The 19,550-nt window shown below is 43.0% G+C and overlaps 3 protein-coding genes across 9 annotated transcripts in view; 2 read left to right on the plus strand and 1 right to left on the minus strand.

Moving 5' to 3' along the window:
- The window catches only part of MDN1 (midasin AAA ATPase 1), a 157,922-nt gene extending 150,361 nt beyond the window's left edge, over nucleotides 1-7,561 (plus strand). For 4 of the 5 annotated variants that reach the window (XM_027090476.1, XM_027090449.1, XM_027090466.1 and 1 more), the window contains 3 exons: nucleotides 798-861; nucleotides 2,333-2,475; nucleotides 3,301-4,806. In XM_027090476.1, coding sequence (XP_026946277.1) covers nucleotides 798-861; nucleotides 2,333-2,475; nucleotides 3,301-3,489 — 396 coding nt within the window. In that variant the 3' untranslated portion in view covers nucleotides 3,490-4,806. Of the gene's footprint in view, nucleotides 1-797; nucleotides 862-2,332; nucleotides 2,476-3,300; nucleotides 4,807-7,457 lie in introns of those variants that run through there. The other variant, XM_027090484.1, reaches the window with a different exon arrangement.
- A 94-nt stretch (nucleotides 7,562-7,655) lies between these two features.
- Nucleotides 7,656-9,494, plus strand: LYRM2 (LYR motif containing 2). Its single transcript, XM_027090519.1, has 3 exons — nucleotides 7,656-7,764; nucleotides 8,219-8,359; nucleotides 8,813-9,494. The coding sequence occupies exons 1-3, from the start codon at nucleotides 7,720-7,722 to the stop codon at nucleotides 8,891-8,893; spliced, it is 267 nt and encodes an 88-aa protein (XP_026946320.1). The 5' UTR covers nucleotides 7,656-7,719; the 3' UTR covers nucleotides 8,894-9,494.
- Nucleotides 9,495-11,284: 1,790 nt separating this feature from the next.
- Nucleotides 11,285-19,550, minus strand: part of ANKRD6 (ankyrin repeat domain 6) — a 218,659-nt gene continuing 210,393 nt past the window's right edge. For all 3 annotated transcript variants that reach the window (XM_027090553.1, XM_027090543.1, XM_027090533.1), the window contains 3 exons: nucleotides 15,535-15,648; nucleotides 14,707-14,833; nucleotides 11,285-13,545 (listed from right to left, as the gene is read on the minus strand). In XM_027090553.1, coding sequence (XP_026946354.1) covers nucleotides 12,974-13,545; nucleotides 14,707-14,833; nucleotides 15,535-15,648 — 813 coding nt within the window. In that variant the 3' untranslated portion in view covers nucleotides 11,285-12,973. The remainder of the gene's footprint in view (nucleotides 13,546-14,706; nucleotides 14,834-15,534; nucleotides 15,649-19,550) is intronic.

Below are 19,550 nucleotides of genomic sequence, written 5' to 3' on the forward strand. Positions count from 1 at the left end.
AGGAGAGACATAATTTTTAGAACTCCCTCCTCCCCAGTATGGTAAAATTTACAAAAGAGAATAGTCCTGAGCCTCAGCCGGTGTACCACTGGAGGAGAATCTCCCTTGGCATCCATTATTAAATAGCATGTGATCTCTCTTTCTCAGTTTTTCAAAGATCATTTGACTTTGCATCATTGATTTTCTGGCTCCCTATTTTGAGAGGTTTGGAACATTTTGGAAAAATGAACCACCTCCCAGTACCCTTATCAAGTGGGTCAAGGCCAATTTCTCTCTACCATTTAGCCTAGAGAAGATGATGTGAAATAAAGCCAGTGCTTGCTCGGGATGGCGTACGTTCTAAACACAGCATATGGGGTAACAATTCTGTCCTCCTGGTTCCTGCCGTAATTTAGCCTCCTTCACGTTACACTGGATATTTTATGTTTTCTTGCCTTCTTTTTTTTGCTCAGCTGTTTTCCTTTCTTGAAAGAAGACAGCTCTTTGGTTCATTTGGGGGTTACTGACTTCTTGTTCCCCAGAGGAAGTGTTTCTTTTCCTTTGGGGTTTCTCATAGAACACTAGTGGGGTATATGCCAGGGACACAGGTCTTGTCTGTGCTTGAGAATGCCAGCACCCAACGTAAATGCCAAGTGCAAGGATTGTCAGTCCTTTACGGATGGATGGAAGGGACAGTTTGCTTGCTATAGATTTGAGATGGTTATCTGATAATCACTTAAGTGCCAGCAGTAATTTCAGTCTCTGTGATAGTGGGAAGAGAGCTTAAATAGTTTTCTAATTGTCTATTTCTGGTTTAGTTTCTAGAGTCTGCAGCCAACATGTTTGCAGCCGCTCAGCAGCTCTCACAAAACATCAGTCCAGGTGAGCTGCGTTCTTTGGTCTTTGCTAATAACACACTTTTCTTTTCTCGTACTGTTTGCAAGTTGCTTTTCATCTCAGTGTACCTATCACCATCTTTTAAAGTGTAAGCTCTATAGGAAAACACATAAACAGGGGATGATGCAGAGGTATTAAACATTCATGGAATTTTTTACTCACCTGTTCGTTCATTCAGAAATTTTTATTGAACCCATACTCAAGAGGCTTATAATCAAAGGAGAAGGTAGACACCAACTAGTTTGTAATTAACTAGTATATATTTGATAATTTGAGTTCAATTGTGAATGAAAGGAGTAAGGGTGTGTGGAAATAAATGTAAAGAGTATTCTTCAATATTTTAATAACAAAGGAAAATGGAGAAGGACATAATTCAGAAACCAGCTAATCCATCCATGATTGATTTGGAGCTTTTGCCGCACACCAGTTCTTTAGCCTTCCCCTGAATCCTCAATTCTGATTGTACCATGGGAAGACTTCCCTTTGAAGCAGGTCATTCACGCCTCTCAACACTTGCTAACCTTCCCTGACAGAAGACAGCCTGCCTTAAGCACAACAGTCTTTCACTGGAAAATATGCTAAAAATATAATATGCTAAAAATTTTAATACATTTTTATTCACTGGTCATGTTAGTGGTCCCTTCTATTTAAGTTTTTGTTTAAATTTCTATTTAAGTTTTTTTTCAAGAAAAAAAACAATTTAGGTACAAGAAATTGACAGAAATCTGAAGCTAATAGACAATGACTGAAAGTTGGAAAATACAGTTCTAGGTTTCTGATCTGGGCACTTTCTTCTAATGGTCTACTCAGGACTGCTCTCTTTATACTTCATATCCATAAACATATGTTTTAATTCTCACATGTTGCTGTACAATGAAGTTGATCTAAATGTGACATTCCCCAAGGCACTACTGGGAAATTGTTTTATTGACAGAAGTTTTGTATGTCTTTGTGCAGCCTTGTCTGTGACTCACACGTTCAAAGTAATAGATCTAATTACCTTTATCTAATTACCGCCTTTATTTGTGCCCAGAATTCACCAGTTTCAGAGGACTGCTTGGTTTTGATAGCACAGAGAAAGCCTGCACTAATTTGTCTTACTGTCCGCAGTTTACTTATTTTTGGCTGCGTTGGTCTTCATTGCTGCGCGCAGGCTTTCTGTAGTTGCGGCGAGCAGGGGCTACTCTTCCTTGTGGTGCGCAGGTTTCTCATTGCAATGGCTTCTCTTGTTGCAGAGCATGGGCTCTAGGCGTGCAGGCTCTAGAGCGCAGGCTCAGTAGTTGTGGCACACGGGCTTAGTTGCTCTGCGGCAGATCTTCCTGGACCAGGGCTCGAACCTGTGTCCCCTGCATTGGCAGGCGGATTCTTAACCCCTGCGCCACCAGGGAAGTCCCTGTATGTAGTTTGAGTTGTCGTTTGAGTTGAGTTGTTCCTCTGCTGTTATGTTCTACTACAGAAACTGCACAGCTCCTCCTGGTGGTCTCTGATGGACGCGGCCTTTTCTTTGAGGGCAAAGACAGAGTCCTAGCAGCAGTTCAGGCCGCCCGGAATGCTAACATCTTTGTCATTTTTGTTGTGTTGGACAATCCCAGTTCACGGGTGAGTGATTACTAAAAGCCACTTTTCTGGGGATTCCCTTCAAGTTGTTCTATCTGAAGAATGGCCTGGGTCTCACAGTCATACCGAGAACTCCTATAACGTTCATGGCATCCTGAAGGGCACTGTTCTAGGCATTTTATAATTATTTTCTCATATAACCGAGCAGTAACTCAGTGATGTAGGGATGGTTATTCCCACTCTACAGTGAAGGACAGAAGCACAGAGGTTGTAGGTAATGACAAGGAAGCCAGTATTCAGACTGACTCAGTCTGTCCTCTTAACCACTTTCTGTGCTAACTAGTACTCTGGTGGGTCATCTCCCTCTGCACAGCGTCGCTGCAGGTATCGCAGCCTCGATGATGGGCCCTGTCCGTTGGAAACATAGACCAACCTTTCCAAGTACTTGGATCTCAGCAGTGCCCTCCTCAAAGGAGGAGGCATCAGTCACTACATGAAAGATGTCCACGGGGTGGTCTGTTCCCGGGGAAGTACTGTCTCTGCAGGTCACATTGAGGCCTGGATAGCAAGCTGAAAATTTAATGTGAATTATTCCAAGTAGAGAATAGGAAATACCATTGTAGGGAAATCAGGTTTGCTTATCTACCCCTTTCCTTCCCTTTTAGTGGCCATTCTCCTGGAAGGGGTGCTCAGAAAGAGATCTGCTGCCTCCTTATTAAGAGTTCTGTTTTACTTAGTGATAAGAGCTATTTTTATAAGCAGGAATTAGACATGTGAGACCTAAAAATTGTCTGCAAAGGAGATCATAAAAGAGCTAGCCAAGGACACTGATTTAGTTTTATTTCTAAATGTTTTTTTTTTTGCCAGGATTCTATCTTGGACATCAAGGTACCAATATTTAAAGGGCCTGGAGAGATGCCTGAAATCCGATCCTACATGGAAGAGTTCCCATTCCCGTTCTATATAATCCTACGCGATGTGAACGCACTTCCCGAGACGCTCAGCGATGCTCTCAGGCAGTGGTTTGAGCTGGTGACAGCCTCTGACCACCCGTAGAACAGAAGGAACACAGTCCTAAGTGAGACTTTGCGGTCAGAGTGTCACACTGCTTGCCGGGTGCTCCCCTTTGGACAACTGTCTCTGAACTCCCAGCTCGAACATGGGACTTAATCTTAGGTTTGATTTAGAAACGTTCACCCAGCAGCTACAAAACATTTTATTGCAACACTTTACAACACGATTTCAGAGCCTAGAGAAAACTCATGCTCCCTGCTGTGCCTGGGCGCCAGTGCTTGTAATAAACTTGGGGTGAAGGAACAGCAGCAGCAGGTGTCTGGGCTCGTACCTGGGGTGGGGGGTGGCGCTGCCCTTTGGGCTCGTCTCAGAAGTCCTGGCCCAAGAGGAGGCTGCACCCCACCCTTGGTGCCCAGCTGCCTGCCTTCCCTCCCAGGGACCCTGGACACCTCCATGAGGAGATGCTGCTGGAAGCATGGGACTGTGCCGGGCCTCTGGGCAAAGGACTAAAGGGAACTTCCCTTTTGACCCTGCGCTAATAAGGCTTGGCCTTGCGAAGCCCACAGTGTGTACCCGAAAGCTGTCAAGTGGCTAAGGCAGCTGCGGGTTTTTTTTTTTAGAGAGTCTGTGTTTTTTTTTTTTTACTGTGCTTCTTATGAAAGGAACTAACTTCTCTACGAGGGGAGGAGGCTTGTGGTATGTGTGTTTTTTTATAAAACAGACATCATGGGAGCCCAAATCATCAGAAAATGACCCTTGGGCCATGTATGAATGAAAGGGCTTTTCAGTGTCCTCCCCTTCACCTTTGCTGCTTCGGGAGACTATGCAATGATGGAAGGATGATTTTTCCTTTATTTCATTCTCTCTGTGCCATAGTTCCTGCTGTTGTAGTAATTTATTTCTTTAGTTCATTTTTTCTTAACAGTTAAGAGGAAGAATCATTCCTCACACTGATTTCAAGTTGAACTGAGCCTGTCTTAGGCTGGAAAAGAAGTGCTGTATCAGAAGAACTAAGCAGCCACATCTTTTTTTCCAGTCAAAAATCCATCAACAATAGTTTTTAGGCAGTTTTTACTTGGCCAAAAAGCAGTGCTTGAATACTTAACTGTGTGCTGTGTTCTCGTTAAGCTCTGTCAGATGTTCTTTCATAGACAACATGCCATGACGTAATCATCTATCTCCGTGTCTGTTATCAAGTTACACTGTGAAGTGTGCCACCCTTTTGAGGTGGTCCTCAAAGACAGTTTGCTTGTTGTTTAACCAGGTGTCCTAAAGCATGTACCTGAGGTTATATCATTTTTTATTCTAAAAAGCTATGCAGCTTATATTCTGAAAATTATTAAAAAATATACCACTGTTGATGTAACTTGTGCTGCTCCAAGATGAAATCTGAGTGTAAGAGATGTATCACTGGCCAAAGCAGGAAGTTTAATCTTCCAGCAGGGAGGGAAGACACCAACATTATGACTGTGATGCGGTCCATCATATCTACCTTTAATTGACAGGACAAGCTAAGCTGAAGCATCCCAACTGATGTACCAGCATAGTGATTCTCTTGGCTCTGGGATAGCTAATAGGGTCTGGAACAGATGAATTTCAGTAAGCAAGTTACCCAAGAGTGCTAGCTTCAGCTTGTGCTGTGACAGGAAAAGGGTTGGGAAGCACAGGAGCAGACAAGGAGACCCATCAGGAACTGAGGGCGTTGGTTAGGAAGAGTGACATACCTGAGTCACTTAGAAGAAGCTACTGCGGGTAGGCTTGCTCTCTCACACACTCTCACTTGGAGCTCAACCTTTACATTTGCCTTACCTTCCTCTCCACCTCCATCCAAACCCCAATCTTATCCAGTCTAACTTCTGGATATTTACCTTATTCTGTCTTCCCTTTTGCTTTCCGCTGACTGCAGTGCAGCTGGAGCTCTCTTATAATGTAGCTTGAGGGGGACTTCCCTGGGGGTAAAGAATCCACCTTCCAATGCAGGGGACACAGGTTCGATCCCTGGTCAGGGAACTAAGATCCCACACGCCACGGGGTAGCGAAGCCTGCACACCTCAACTAGAGAGCCTGTGTGCCGCAAACTACGAGCCCATGCACCGCAACAAAAGATCCCGCGTGCCGCAACTAAGACCTGATGCAGCCAAAAAGTTTTTTAATAAATATTAAAGTAAATAAAATGTAGCTTGAACTACTAATCACTTTGCTAGCTTCACTTAGTCATACTCACAACATCCAAGGAGATCTTTCTGAATTCCTATGAAGAAGGTACCATTTGTTGCTTCTTAGCACTACCTGCCTCACCTGTCCCTTCTCTCCCAGCATCCCCACCACACTATTTGATCTGATCACAGCAAACCACACGGGCCTTGGAATCTGCCAGTGTTCCATGCATTCTTTGTCTAGAATTCTCTTACCCACTTGGCCTTTCTGACTTTGCCTAGCTCAGATAAGCCCTCCAGGAAGAATGAGCTCCCACAGTATGAGCCTTGACAACATCTATAAATACTACGTTGGACTTACGTCTTCCTACCCAAAGAGTGATTCTAAGGACAGGGGGCATATATGACTCATGACAGCATTACCAATGTCTAGCATGAGTGAATCTTTCTGGATGGAAAGAAAAAATAGTATAAAAATGTCAGTTCTCACTTTATAGATTCAACACATTCAAAATTTCAGTAACGATTCTAAGATGATTTAGAGGAAAATAATACAAAACATTTCTAAAGGTCATACAGACCATTAATAGAAGACTCTTACCAGATACTACAGGGGAGTATTCCTGCCTAATAATAAAACATACAACAACAAAGAAGTAAAAACGACCTGGATGAAATTATCCTGAGGGTTACTCAGACCCTAAAAGAATTTACCAGGAGTATCACAAATCCCAGGAATATGAATGAATTAGTTAATAAATGGTGCTGAAATTATAGTTTACAACTGGAAAAGAACTTATATCCCCATTATGCTATAAACCAAAATCCTAGATAAACATTAACAATGAAAATTTTTTAAAGCTCTGAAGGGGAGAAGATGAAATTGAAAAGGCTCAAAAGAATGGAAAATACACGTGACTATATAGAGACTTAAAGCTATAAAAGGAAAAGGATCAAAGTTTAAAAAAATATGGCAAACAGCCCATATAAAATTAGAATAAAAGTCTGGATCATCATAAAGGGACCAAAGTCATAACAATTCACAAAATAAGTGTAACTAAAAGTGGCAAGGGATATTTAACTTCACTACTATTTAAAAGAGAAAAAAAATCAATGAACTGCTAATTAGTAGACAAATTTTGAAATACGTGGTTATGGTATTAGCATCATTCACACAATGCCTGGTAATGTTCAAAATCTTCAGAGTGCTTATATGCGCCAGGTTCTGTTCTCAGTGCACTACATACAATACAGTACAACAGCTCTGGGGTAGATGCTGTTATTTCACTTTACAGACGAGGAAACACACCCACAAAAGTAGCCAGAAGTACACAACTGGGAAAAGGGAGCTCCAAGGATTCCAAGCAAGGCAATCAAGTAAATGCACAGTGAACGAACAGGTAATTGAACACTTTGGCTGTATTTTAATTCAGAACAATCCTGTTTTTTTAAAGAAGGGATTCACTAACCCCTTACAGTTAATATAACCTAAGCGTAAGGAGTGTGTTGAGGGGAGGATAAAACGATTATGAGGGAAAAAAGCAAGGCGTAGGGATGTTTGGTTCCTCATTACTAGTTACACAAAATTCTCAAAACTGCAATGGGACAACCATTTAAAGCCTTGTAACTAAGGACGATCATGAAGACTACAACGCCAGGAAAAATGCTCGCAGTAGAAAAGAACAGGGACAAGAACGAGAAAAGGGGACAAGCACAACACAAACTAAGAAATTAACTTTTAAATTTTTAGAATTTTTCACTATACGCACTAAATCTCAAAAAGAATATACTAAAATAGTTTTCTTCCCTCACCCCCCAAATCCTTTCATTTAATGAAACTTAACCACGTGTCAGGAACTGGGCTAAATGCCTCACCACCATCTCATTCTTACAACAACCTGTGAAGCAGGAACTGTTATCCTGTTTTCACGGATGAGCAAACTTAGGCTAAGACAAAGCGAAACTGCCTTGAGCTTCAGTTCCGACTGCCGGGCTCCCGGAGCCAGCGGCAACTGTCGCCGGCGCCTCCCGGGAAACCGAGCTCGCCCCGCCCCGTCACCGCCCCACTTCCGCCCCTGCGCACTGGGGCTCTGGCGGACCGCGCTGTCTGGACGTGATGGCAGCTTCCCGCTTACCCCCAGCGACGCTAACGCTAAAGCAGGTACCAACTATCCTCACCGGCCTCTTAGGGCAGCTTTACTGGGTCTGAGCTCGATTCTCTACCGCCCCCTGCACCCATTCTATAGAGGGGTCTCGGGGACTACTGGGGCGGACGACCCTGCGCGCGCCCCACTCTGATTGGTTCGGGCGGGGGGCCGACGGGAAGTGCAAGGGGGTTGGGGCTACTTTCCAGTCCTGGTGCAAGAGGCGGGCCGGGCTCTTGATCTTGAGCCCGGATCCCCACTGCCTAGGTGACTGCGGGAAGGACTGGTCTACTGCTTGTACTCTTGATTTTAAGTTTGACAAGGGAGTAAGGAGACAACGCAAACAAACTTCTTGCCGTCTTAAAAAAGGTGGTTTTCTTTCCCCTTTTCAAAATTGAGAACCAAAGAGAAAAGAGCCTACCGGGCTGACGATTGTGCAGCTGTAATTGCCATTTCTCCTCCCCTGTACAGTTCGTGAGAAGGCAACAAGTTCTCCTCCTCTACAGAAGGATTTTGCAGGCAATTCGGCAAGTTCCAAATGATTCTGATCGCAAATACCTGAAGGACTGGGCAAGGGAAGAATTCAAAAGAAACAAAAGTGCCACCGAAGAGGTGAGACCAAGATCATGGTGATGGTAGGCCCTGACCCTTTTGTACTGATTAGTGAGTTTTTAAAAAAAATTTGATAGATATCTTGGGATATGTCACTGAGATGGTATATCTTGATCATTGCTCTTGATGTTACTGATTTTTCACTTAACTGATATTTTAAATTTAACAATGTTTGCTATATCTACACTCTACAGTAGCACCACCCAACTTGTCTGTTAAACCACACACACATGAAAAGATAATAAATATTACAGCATGATGGTTTGGGAAGTATGTGTGGGGTTATGAAAGCATGCCAGACATTGTGTACCCCTAATTGTTAACTTTTGGCTTTCCTAAAGGGCATCAGTGCCAATTCTCAGTATTAGTTCCTAATTTTAACAAATAAAAATGGTAGAGCTGTACCTTGTTTAACCAGTGAAAACAGTGACCAGATTTCACTTTCTTCTACAGGATACAATCCGGATGATGATTACTCAAGGCAATATGCAGCTCAAAGAGTTAGAAAAAACACTTGCTTTAGCCAGATCTTAACTACAGCATTATTCTGAAAGGTTTTCAAAGTCTCCATGTGTTTAGTTGAGCTTAGGCTCAACAGTGGGTAGCCCAAAGCCAAGTGAAACTATCTGTACATAGAACCCTTGAGCAAAATATCAGAACATGGAGCATGGCATATCAGAGAGAGCCAAGAAAAGGGCATAAGAGCAATTGTCTTAGCACTGAAAACATACCTTTTATTTTGAAAATGTTCTTGGATATGTCAGCAGTTTTTGGAAGAAGCAAAAACCAGTACGATAGCACATAAAAAGATGTTCAACACCATTAATCATTAGGAAAATGCAAATCAAAACCACCAAGAGATACTATTTACATCCACTAGAATGGCTATAATTAAAAAGGAAGATAATTGCAAATGTTGGCGAGGATGAGGATGCGGAGAAACTGGAACCCTTAAACACTGCTGGTGGGACTATAAAATTGTGCAGCCACTTTGGAAAAAAGACTGTCAGTTGCCCAAAAGGTTAAACAGCATTATTCATAATAGCCAAAAAGTAGACCATCCAAATGCCCATCAGCTGATTAATGGATAAGTAAAACGTGGAATACCCATACAATAAAGTATTATTTAGCAAACAGAAAGGGATGGAGTACTGATACATGCTACACCTGGATGAACCTTGAAAACATTAAGTGGCCAGTCACAAAAGATCATGTATGGTATGATTCTATTTATATGAATGCACAACTCTGAATATACTAAAATCTGCTGAACTGTACATTTTACAGGTATGTGAATTATATCTGAATAAAGCCATTTTTCCCCAATTTTTTTGAAATATAATTGATATATAATATTGTGTAAGTCAATTAAGCTGTTTTAAAACAGTGTGAGGTATAGGGCTGGAGGTGTACTGACCTCAGGAGACACCATGGAGCTTCCTTGGAAAGTCCTTCTGCATTAACCCTCAGGGTTGTTGAGGTATGTTCTTCAGATGTGTTGCATCTGATACTCAAGAGGACTTTCCAAAAAGATCACCACTGGGAATCTAGAACTTTGTAGGAAAAAGAAGAAAGAGAAGTTTAACAAATGCACTGAAGCACCTACCAAGAAGAAGAGGCAACTCCTGGTCAAAACGAATGTGGTTACCTTAATATCCACATGGAAAGTAAAATAAATCATTAATTAAGGAAGCTCCTCAGTGCATTAGGTTCTCCTCCAGTGACAGGAAAAAACAGAGTTTGAAGAATACATTGGAGACAGAAGTTGACTTCAGGACACTTTTGAAAGAGACCAAATGTGTTTAACAGTTAATTTAGTGAAAGTGAAAGCTCGTGGAAGAGGCTGGGATTGGCAGTTCACCTACAGAACAAATCTAAAAAGTTAATCCAAGAACCAGAGTTAATCCAAGAATCTACACCTGAAAGATGTAGAAAAACTTTTGCAGGATAAACAGTGTCTAGTGTTGGACCGTGTGCCATTGGAGAGGTGTAAACCAGTGGTGTGTCACTAACCTGCATTCCGAGCCACCCTTGCCCTTCCACAGCTCCAGAACCCACAAGACAAAAATAATTCTGAATACTCTGCCACCGGGGGATGGGCTAATCTAAAATGCTTACATAAGCCAATTTTCAGGTTTTTATATAGATGTACGTTAATCAAGCCATCTGATGAACAGAGGGAAAAGCATGTGTGAACAGTTTCTGAACAGAGAACCTTAGAAAGACTTACTCTTTTGTGTAGCATGATTGGCAAATACTCAAGTACAGGCTATCTAGTAAATCTAAAATCTTGAAGCTAAAAACCATCCTTTTATGAAGCGTGACAAGCAGTGACTTTGATGTTCTTCCTAGAAGCACTGTATGTGGAAGATGTAAGAGCATTTGTGGTTTGTATTTGCAAGAATCAAATACCACAGACTCTCCAAGAAAACCTAATGTGGGGTTTTGTTTTGATTTTGTTTAAGTGAATAAAACATGAAAATTTGAATTTTCATCTTCCAGAGACTAAGACTATTCTCGTGGACAAGCTTTTCCCTTCCTCTCTAAAGAACAGTTTAATTTTATTTGTTCACTTACATCTTTGCGTATCTCCTGAATTATAGGCCAAGTCCGTTGTTTAAGCCCAAGAGAAGATCTGTTTAGCAATTTCTTCTCACATGTGGAACCATGGTCATTAAGATGTTGGCCAGAATAGAACGCTGGTGAAACACATTTTTTTCATCATCTTCATCAGTATTTTGGATTAGGCAAATTTACTGTCTGGGTGTTCCCTGTAAACTAACTATACTGTTGTTTGAATGCCGAAGTTTTGTTCCTAAAGTTTAAGATGTCTAAATGTTCAACTAATGTATATTAACTACAATAAATGCATCTTTAAACCCCTTTATTATTATAATATCTATTATATTATCTAAATTATTAGAATTGTTTTAAATACAAAAGCTTTCTAGCATGAGAAGTGGCTAAGGCTATTACTTAACATATCGACTGCCCCTGTGTCATTTTTTTTCCCCTTTAAAGTGTGCCACTGAAGTTTTAAATTCGACAAGACGAGCTTACAAACCTGAAAATAAACTTGAGAGAACATCAAATAAATTCCCTGTCCAGGTTTTGTAATGATGACATACATCTACATTTATTAGGAACGCCTAGATCCATAGATTGTCAGTATTCAAAAGAACAAACCAAAAACAACTGAGCTTGATGGGCAGAACACATGCATACTTTTGTTTTTCTGAGTGTTCCCATGTCAAGAAGTCATATTTTCTCTTTGGCTCAATGAGCAAAGGTTCATTCAAAAATTACAGACAACAGTTACTTGGTTCCTCTGTTTATAGAAATAGAATCGAGGTTTCTATGCATATATGGAATTTTGAGGAGATGAATATAATGCCACAAGAGACAAGAAGCTTGGAAGATAATTAAATCCAAAGTTTCAACATACTGTTACTTTTGCAACTTTGTATACTCCATACAGTAACATCCACAGGGCTCCCTGAAGCTGGGGAATCCAAGTCAATTTATTGCTTATTTACCTTGACATAGTTGCTACAAAGCAGTGGAAAGCTTTTGAGGTTCTTCAATGACAACTCAGTTCAAAATGAAATACTTTCAAGAAACAGCCTTATTTCTTTATAAAATGTAGACCAATAAGCTCACATTCAGAAAAGTACTCTAAGATAACTGGCTGTGAACTAGGTTATAGAAATTTCAGGTAATTGCTACGTGAATGTTTTTTCCATTAATCCACTTTAAAGCCACTATGATTAATTGTACTGTTTCTTTCTTTTGGCTGAAAGATACAGAAACCATGATCCAATGATCTGAATCTTTCTCGTTTGAGTTCATGGACATTCCCAGCGCTATTATTAGCCAATTAACCCATTATTTAAATACACTCTGACTTTTCAAAACATTTTACGATATACTGGATCTTGTGACATCATGAAAATCCTTCTCCTCAAAGTTTCTTTGGTGAGTTTTCCCTGGTTAAGATGTCAGCATTTGGGGAACTATGAACTTGAGGGAATTCAGCGTGTCTGTTACAGCTCTTACAGAAAGACACTGTCCAGGCACAGCAGGCATGTTGATATGAATGACTGCTTGACTTGAATGCACAGGGATTAATATTTTTTCTTGCTTTTCATTTACATTATTTCATATCCTGAATATTGGGGTTTAGGCTTACACATCCTTCAGTTTCTTAGCACAGCTCGCTTAATCTGAGCTTTTGAACTTCAGATGAACTTGAGCTGAGGTTTCAAATCTGTAATGAAACCTGAAACCAAGTGTCCCCTAGTTTCAGTCTAATTGTTGAAGTCTTCACAACTTCAGGGCATAGGAAGCATGTGTCTGGCACGTTTTAGAAATTAGTGATTTTTTTAAAAGGCAAGGTCTGCTATGTGTACAATAACTGACACCTCCGACATAGCTCTTCTGCAGCTGCAGGACCGGAAATCTTCAGGAATCCTTGCCCCCCGCCCTCCCCACGGCATGCAGGATCCTAGTTCCCAGACCAGGGATCGAACCCCCGCCCCCTGCACTGGAAGCACAGTCAACCACTGGACCACCAGGGAAGTCCCAGGAATCCTTTCTCGTCCCACTTCCCAGGCCCTAGTTTTCCTTGTGTACCTTAGTCCTTAGTTTAGCAAGTTCCTCCTCTAAACTTTTAATGTGTTCCTCCAGCGTGGCCTTGTCTTGCTGGGCTTTCTGACTGGCTTGGCTTCGTGCTTCTTCAATCTTCCTTTCATACCACTTTTCCATCTGGGTGGAAACAGCCTCAAAGAAATACTGGGTGAGCTCCAGCGCTTGGGAGGTGTCCCGAGTATGAGGGGCAGTCTGCTCGCCACCTGCTGCTGGTGGCGGCTGCCCGCAGGTGGTGCTGGGTGCTGGCTGCTGGCCGCGGTGCCTCGTCTGCCCACTTTTCCCAGACTTCTTGGTTTGGGTGCCTCTGTCAACACAGGGCCCAGCCTGCGGCTCACACTTGGCTGCCTCTTTCAAGGGTAACGAGGCTGTCTGGACCTTGACACTCCTCAGTCGGGAGCCTGCACAGTCCAAGGAAGACAGCTCCTGCTGGAGTCTGTGGGCGGCTGTGGAGCTGAGGGCCTTTTCCTTGGGCCTGACCACCTGAGGGGGGCTGTCAGAGGCTGCTACTGGACCTGCGGTCACCACTGACTGATCCACACCTGGTTTCGGAAGGAAAACAAAAGTGAGAGCGAATCCGTGTTCATACAGTCACATGGGCTGGCATTTGAGAGTCCCGGGAATCCTGTAAACCAGGCTTCTCAACCATCACCCACCGTGTGCAATTTCTGTCCTTCCCCTCCACTTCTCCCCTGATTATCATCTTGGCTTGTCAGGGCTTTCAGGGATGTTGCGTTAGACACACTGGTGGCATCTAAGCCAAAAACGTTACTGGCCTTTCCTTTAGCCTGTCTCAACCTACAGTAAAGGGCTCAGGGTACCATTTCCTGATTGCTAAGGATGACACATCTCACTACTTGTCCTAAAACAGAATTGGGCATTTACTGATCAGAATCAATACCCCCATTCTCTAACTTCCGGGCCCTTTACAGACCATAGCCCTGGTTACTAGTTCCTTGATCCAAGCTCCCACTTGGTCCTATTACCCATACCCAGAGCTCCATGACAAGTTCCATAATTAGTCCTAGCATGAAAAGTTTGCCCAGGATTTTCCCCACTGTTATGGGCACAAAGAAGATAAAACCACAAATACAGAGATGGCCTATGGTAACATGAAACACGTGACATATCAAAACCTCCCCATGGAGGTCTAATTACTAAGGCTATGAATCTCCTCAACTGATCATCATTGAGTGTAGCCACTGTAGCTAATGTAAAGATGCTCTGGCTCAAAGCATCTCTTATCCAGCCCCTGGGGCAGCTTTGATACATGAACTGTTTTTTAATGAGGCTGTACAGAGTTGGCCAAAGGTAGAAAAGGCTGATCAAGGACGAGAAAGGGAAAGAGTCACAAGGGCAGGGGCGAGTGCCCTTCTGAAACGACACATCCTTTCCTCACCCTCATTGTTGGGGTCCAACTCTGACACCATCAAGATTGCACTGCTATCACGGATCAACAATTCTTGTATTCCTTCATTCAAATATTCCTGAACACTTGAATAGGAGTGCTTTATTGCTGTATAGGAACTGTGTATACAGTAGTGGGCAAAGCATGGTCCTTGCCCCTACAGAGTTCACATTACAATCCAGTGTTGCCCGCAGCCCTGTCACACAGACTGCCTTCAGATGCAGAAGAGAACGCGACCGGGGGGTTTCATCACCTTTGGATGAAAGGGCTCTCTCTGCATGTTGGTGTCGGTTACCTGTGGAGGACTCGCAAGTGGATGGTGTGGATTTAGTCCTGGAGGCCCTAGAATCTCCAGAAAGCTTCAGCTCCAGATTCTGAATCTTTAACATGCACCAAGTTTTTAATTCATCCACCAAGGACATCTAAAAAAACCCCACAAGTTAGTACACAAATCATCAGGAGACTTTGATACATGGCTTATGAATTAAAACCTCAAGAATGTGGACTTTTCAACTGTGATAGGCTCTTTTCTGGACAAGCCCCAAAGTTTTGGATTACCCGCCTCCCACAGGCCACACGGCCTTCTCTGTTGGCCCTCTGAAGCCCAGGATTCACCCAGTGCCCAAGCCGATAGCTAACTATGATCTTCATTAAGCGACTTAGAGACTCCTTAGACGCCAACAGCCACAGCTTCCCACGGCTTCCACGCCAAGCACGTCTGGCTGCTAGGCGCACAAACTCACTCACATGCTCACAAGTACTCATTTCACGTCTGCTGTCCGGGGTGGACCGCAAACTGCCCGAGGGCAGGAACCCAATCTTGTGCAGGCCCAGCAGGGGCGCGATACATAGCAGTGATCCAGGGCGGAGCTTGGCTTTCCAGCATGTTCTACAAACTGCCCCACCTCCACCTCCGGCCAGCACATTCAGCGCCAACAGGAACCACACTCCAGGCTCCTTCCTACTGACTTCATTTCAGGTTATAAAAATGGCACGCGCTTTGACGCCAACGCTTTTAGGGGATCTCGGCCTGGGAGTTTTCAGTGATGGGTCCGAGTCCCTTGACTCGGGGGGAAAAGAGTGGCAAGTGGCAAGGTCAGCACGGACAGATCCTGGTTTTCACCTGCCGTTTCTCTCCCTCGTGCTTCTCTGAGTCCGAGTGCTGCTGCAGGCGGTTCAGGCACTCCGTCCTCTCTGCTGAGAGTCGCTCAACCATCAGCTTGTCCAGAACCCGCATCTAGGATTCAATGGGCGAAGGGCGAGTGACTGAGATGGTCTAAGGATGGGACCTGGCATCTTGACGCCTGAGGCGGGCTCAGGAGTACCAAAGCAAGACTCCTCAGCGGAGTCTTTTCCCATGGCATTCATGGAACTCTGATTTTTCAGAATTCCTGAGCATGCTTTTGTGGAGGCCAAAGCTTCTTTTTCTCATTTAAAAGTCCAGAGGGGTTGAAGAGACTATACATACACAGTAAATAGACAACTTGAGCCAACACAGTCCTGGTAGGTAAAAAAGAATCTGTATGGGTCTTAGAACATTACTGCCAAGACTATTACTGCAAGGAAAAACTACGTCAAGGAGTATGGAGCTACCCCAGCTCCCCTTATTAAAAAATTGTCTTTTTAATCCCCCTTCCCCTTTTTAAATGTCAGTGGCTGCCCAAGAGGAAATGAAAGAAGCTGAATACTCAGGGCTTTCATCCAGCTTTCCCAGTAAACAAATCCTCTTGGCCCTTCACTGAAAGTAGTCAAAGCACATGTGAAGAAGGTTGTGGACAGAGTTCAAAGGGATTGCTTCAAGGGACTTGGCGGTTCAATGGTTAGGACTCCTCACTTTCACTGCCAAGGGTGCGGATTCAATCCCTGGTCGGGCACCACGAGCCGCATGACCAAAACAAGCAAAAAAACAAAAAAAGGGACTGTTTCAGGGAGTAAATGACTGTCACCTTCCAATCACGTGCCCCTGTGCTCCCTACTTCCTGTAGGGCTCTAACACCCAATGGGGCCACACTCCCACTGCCTGACAAGGGCCAAAGCAGAGAAGGGAACCGTTGTGAGCGGGAGCCAGCCATGGAGGGCTCAGCGGCAGCTTCGTCTCCTGTCGGGGACACAGCTGATGCTCCACACTCAGATGTCCATAATAAAAAGGCAGCAGCAGGTCTGCAGATGCGGCAAGCACCTCCTGCTTGGTTCCTCACGTTTTTCTGTGAACTGCTCTTTGCCTGTTTTCTACGACTGGCCTTTTCCGCCACCTTCTGCCCCCACTGCACGGACGAATGGCTCGGCCGAGAGCACCCAAGTGGATGCGCGAATGTGTTCCTGAGGCATGGTGGACAGGTCCGGGCATGCGCGCCTGACTCATGCTGGACCAGAGTCCTTCCCCTGAGATCTGGAATTAGGACTAAGATTCTACATCCCAATCTGTCACCTTCTTTGAACCAAAGAGAGATCCTTGAGACATCCCAGCACTCACCTAATGCATTCCTCTCTGGACCTGAGCTAGCTGAAGTGACGTTTTACTTACAAAACGGTCGTAACTAATCTATCATGGCTCAAAGATATTTAAAATGGGTTTTCTATGAAATGCAAATAACAAACCTTAAAAATTTCTCCAGTAAACAAGGAAGTAAAAATTAAACAGTCAAATGTCCTTAATCAATTGGGAAAAACTTTAAAAAATGCTAAAATTAATGATGGCAGAAGTTGGAGGCTCAGACACGGCTGGTAGGATATAAATTGGTACATTTCAATTAAGTAGCTTGCCAAAATTTATCAAGAGCCTTAAACATACTCTAAACTTTGGACCCAATTATCCTAATTCTGAGCAAATAAACTCAGATGCAATCAAAGGTTTATGCACATAAATGTTCACAGCATTTATTTGAATGAAAAACTATAAGCAACTTCAGTGTCTAACAAAAGGAATGTTTAAATACATTATGTTGTATTAATATGCTGGAATACTATGAAGCCAAGGACATGGGAAAGTGCTCATGATATAAAATTCAGTAAAAAAAAAAAGCAGGAAGCAAAAGTATGTGTATACTAATCATTAGAGAAATACAAATCAAAACTACAATGAGGTATTTTACCTCACTGTCCACCTCACACCAGTCAGAATGGCCATCATCCAAAAATCTAGAAACCATAAATGCTGGAGAGGGTGTGGAGAAAAGGGATTCCTCTTGCACTGTTGCTGGGAATGTGAATCGGTACAGCCACTATGGAGAACAGTATGGAGGTTCCTTAAAAAACTAAAAATAGAATTACCATATGACCCAGCAATCCCACTACTGGGCATATACCCTGAGAAAACCATAATTCAAAATGAGACATGTACCAAAATGTTCATTGCAGCACTATTTACAATAGCCAGGACATGGAAACAACCTAACTGTCCATCAACAGATGAATGGATAAAAAAGATGTGGCACATATATACAATGGAATAGTACTCAGCCATAAAAGGAAACGAAATTGAGTTATTTGTAGTGAGGTGGATGGACCTAGAGTCTGTCATACAGAGTAAAGTAAGTCAGAAAGAGAAAAACAAATACTGTATGCTAACACATATATATGGAATCTAAAGAAAAAAAATGGTTCTGAAGAACCAAGGGGCAGGACAGGAATAAAGATGGAGATGTAGAGAAGGGCCTTGAGGACACGGGGAGGGGGAAGGTAAGCTAGGACGAAGTAAGAGAGTGGCATGGACATATATACCAAACATAAAATAGACAGCTAGTTGGAAGCAGCCGCATAGCACAGGGAGGTCAGCTCGGTGCTTTGTGATCCCCTAGAGGGGTGGGATAGGGAGGGTGGGAGGGAGACGCAACAGGGAGGAGATATGGGGATACATGTATATGTGTAGCTGATTCACTTTGTTATAAAGCAGAAACTAACACACCATTGTAAAGCAATTATACTCCACTAAAGATGTTAAAAAAAAAAGTATGTGTATATCTCCTTGCATAGAAACAGTACACTGCCATTAAAAAGCACACCGTAGCTCTACAAGTCTAAGATGTACTACTAAATTAAAAGGTAAGCTGCAAGAAAAAGCATAGTATAGTTCCATTTTTGTTTAAAAGGAAAAATTAGTAAGGTTATATCTATAAAAGAAAAAACCTATGGGAAAATTCACAGTAATGGAAGGGATCTCTGGGGAGTGTTACTATGAAAATAGTTCTGTAGGTGGAATGTGGAATGTTTTTCCCAATGAACATGTGTTATTTTATAAGCTCTTAAAAGTCTTTCCCATTTAAAAACCTGTATCTGTCACACATTTCTTATTAATTACAAAGAGAAAGTATACCTTTACAATGGAAAGAGATGGTGGTTACCAGGTTAGCCAAATGAGACAGCCTGACATTTATCTCTTCTGATGTGATGTAATTTGAACTTTACACAGTTAAATATGATGTATTCTTGCCAAAAATATTTAACCATTGGTCTCAAACTTTAGGTTTTTACCAGCATCACCTGGAGGTCCTATTAAAACACAGGTGGCTAGACCCTGCCCCCCCCCCCCGAGTTTTATTCACAGTTAAATTCAGTAGATTTGTAATGCGGCCCAAAAACTTGCATTTTTTCCCCACAAGTCCCCAAATGATGCTGCTGCTGCTGCTTTGGGGATAACACTTTGAGGATTACTGCTCTAGACCTAACTTTCAGAAATACAGGGATAGAGAAAGAAGTTAAATAACACCATGAAGAAACTATCAAATTCAGAATACAAAACATCCTATAAAACAAATAGCCTGGACTCTACAAAGTTAATATTATGGAAGAAAACAGAAACTGCAAGAAGCAAACAGGGACTGCTCTAGATGAAAAGAGACCACAGGGACCTAACACATAACATAAAAGCACAGAATATTCATTGGATGCTGGGCTGGAATTAAAAACAAAAACCAGCTATTAAAAAAAAAAACGTTTTGAGACGTCCCTGGTGGTACAGTGGTTAAGAATCTGCATGCCGGCTTCCCTGGTGGCGCAGCGGTTGAGAGTCCGCCTGCTGATACAGGGGACACGGGTTCGTACGCCGGTCCGGGAAAATCCCACATGCCGCGGAGCGGCTGGGCCCGTGAGCCATGGCCGCTGAGCCTGCACGTCCGGAGCCTGTGCTCCGCAACGGGAGAG

The sequence above is a fragment of the Aethalodelphis obliquidens genome, unplaced genomic scaffold (assembly GCF_003676395.1).
Source record: "Aethalodelphis obliquidens isolate GAN/ISIS:26980383/991018 unplaced genomic scaffold, ASM367639v1 scaffold3, whole genome shotgun sequence".
Lineage (NCBI taxonomy): Eukaryota > Metazoa > Chordata > Mammalia > Artiodactyla > Delphinidae > Aethalodelphis > Aethalodelphis obliquidens.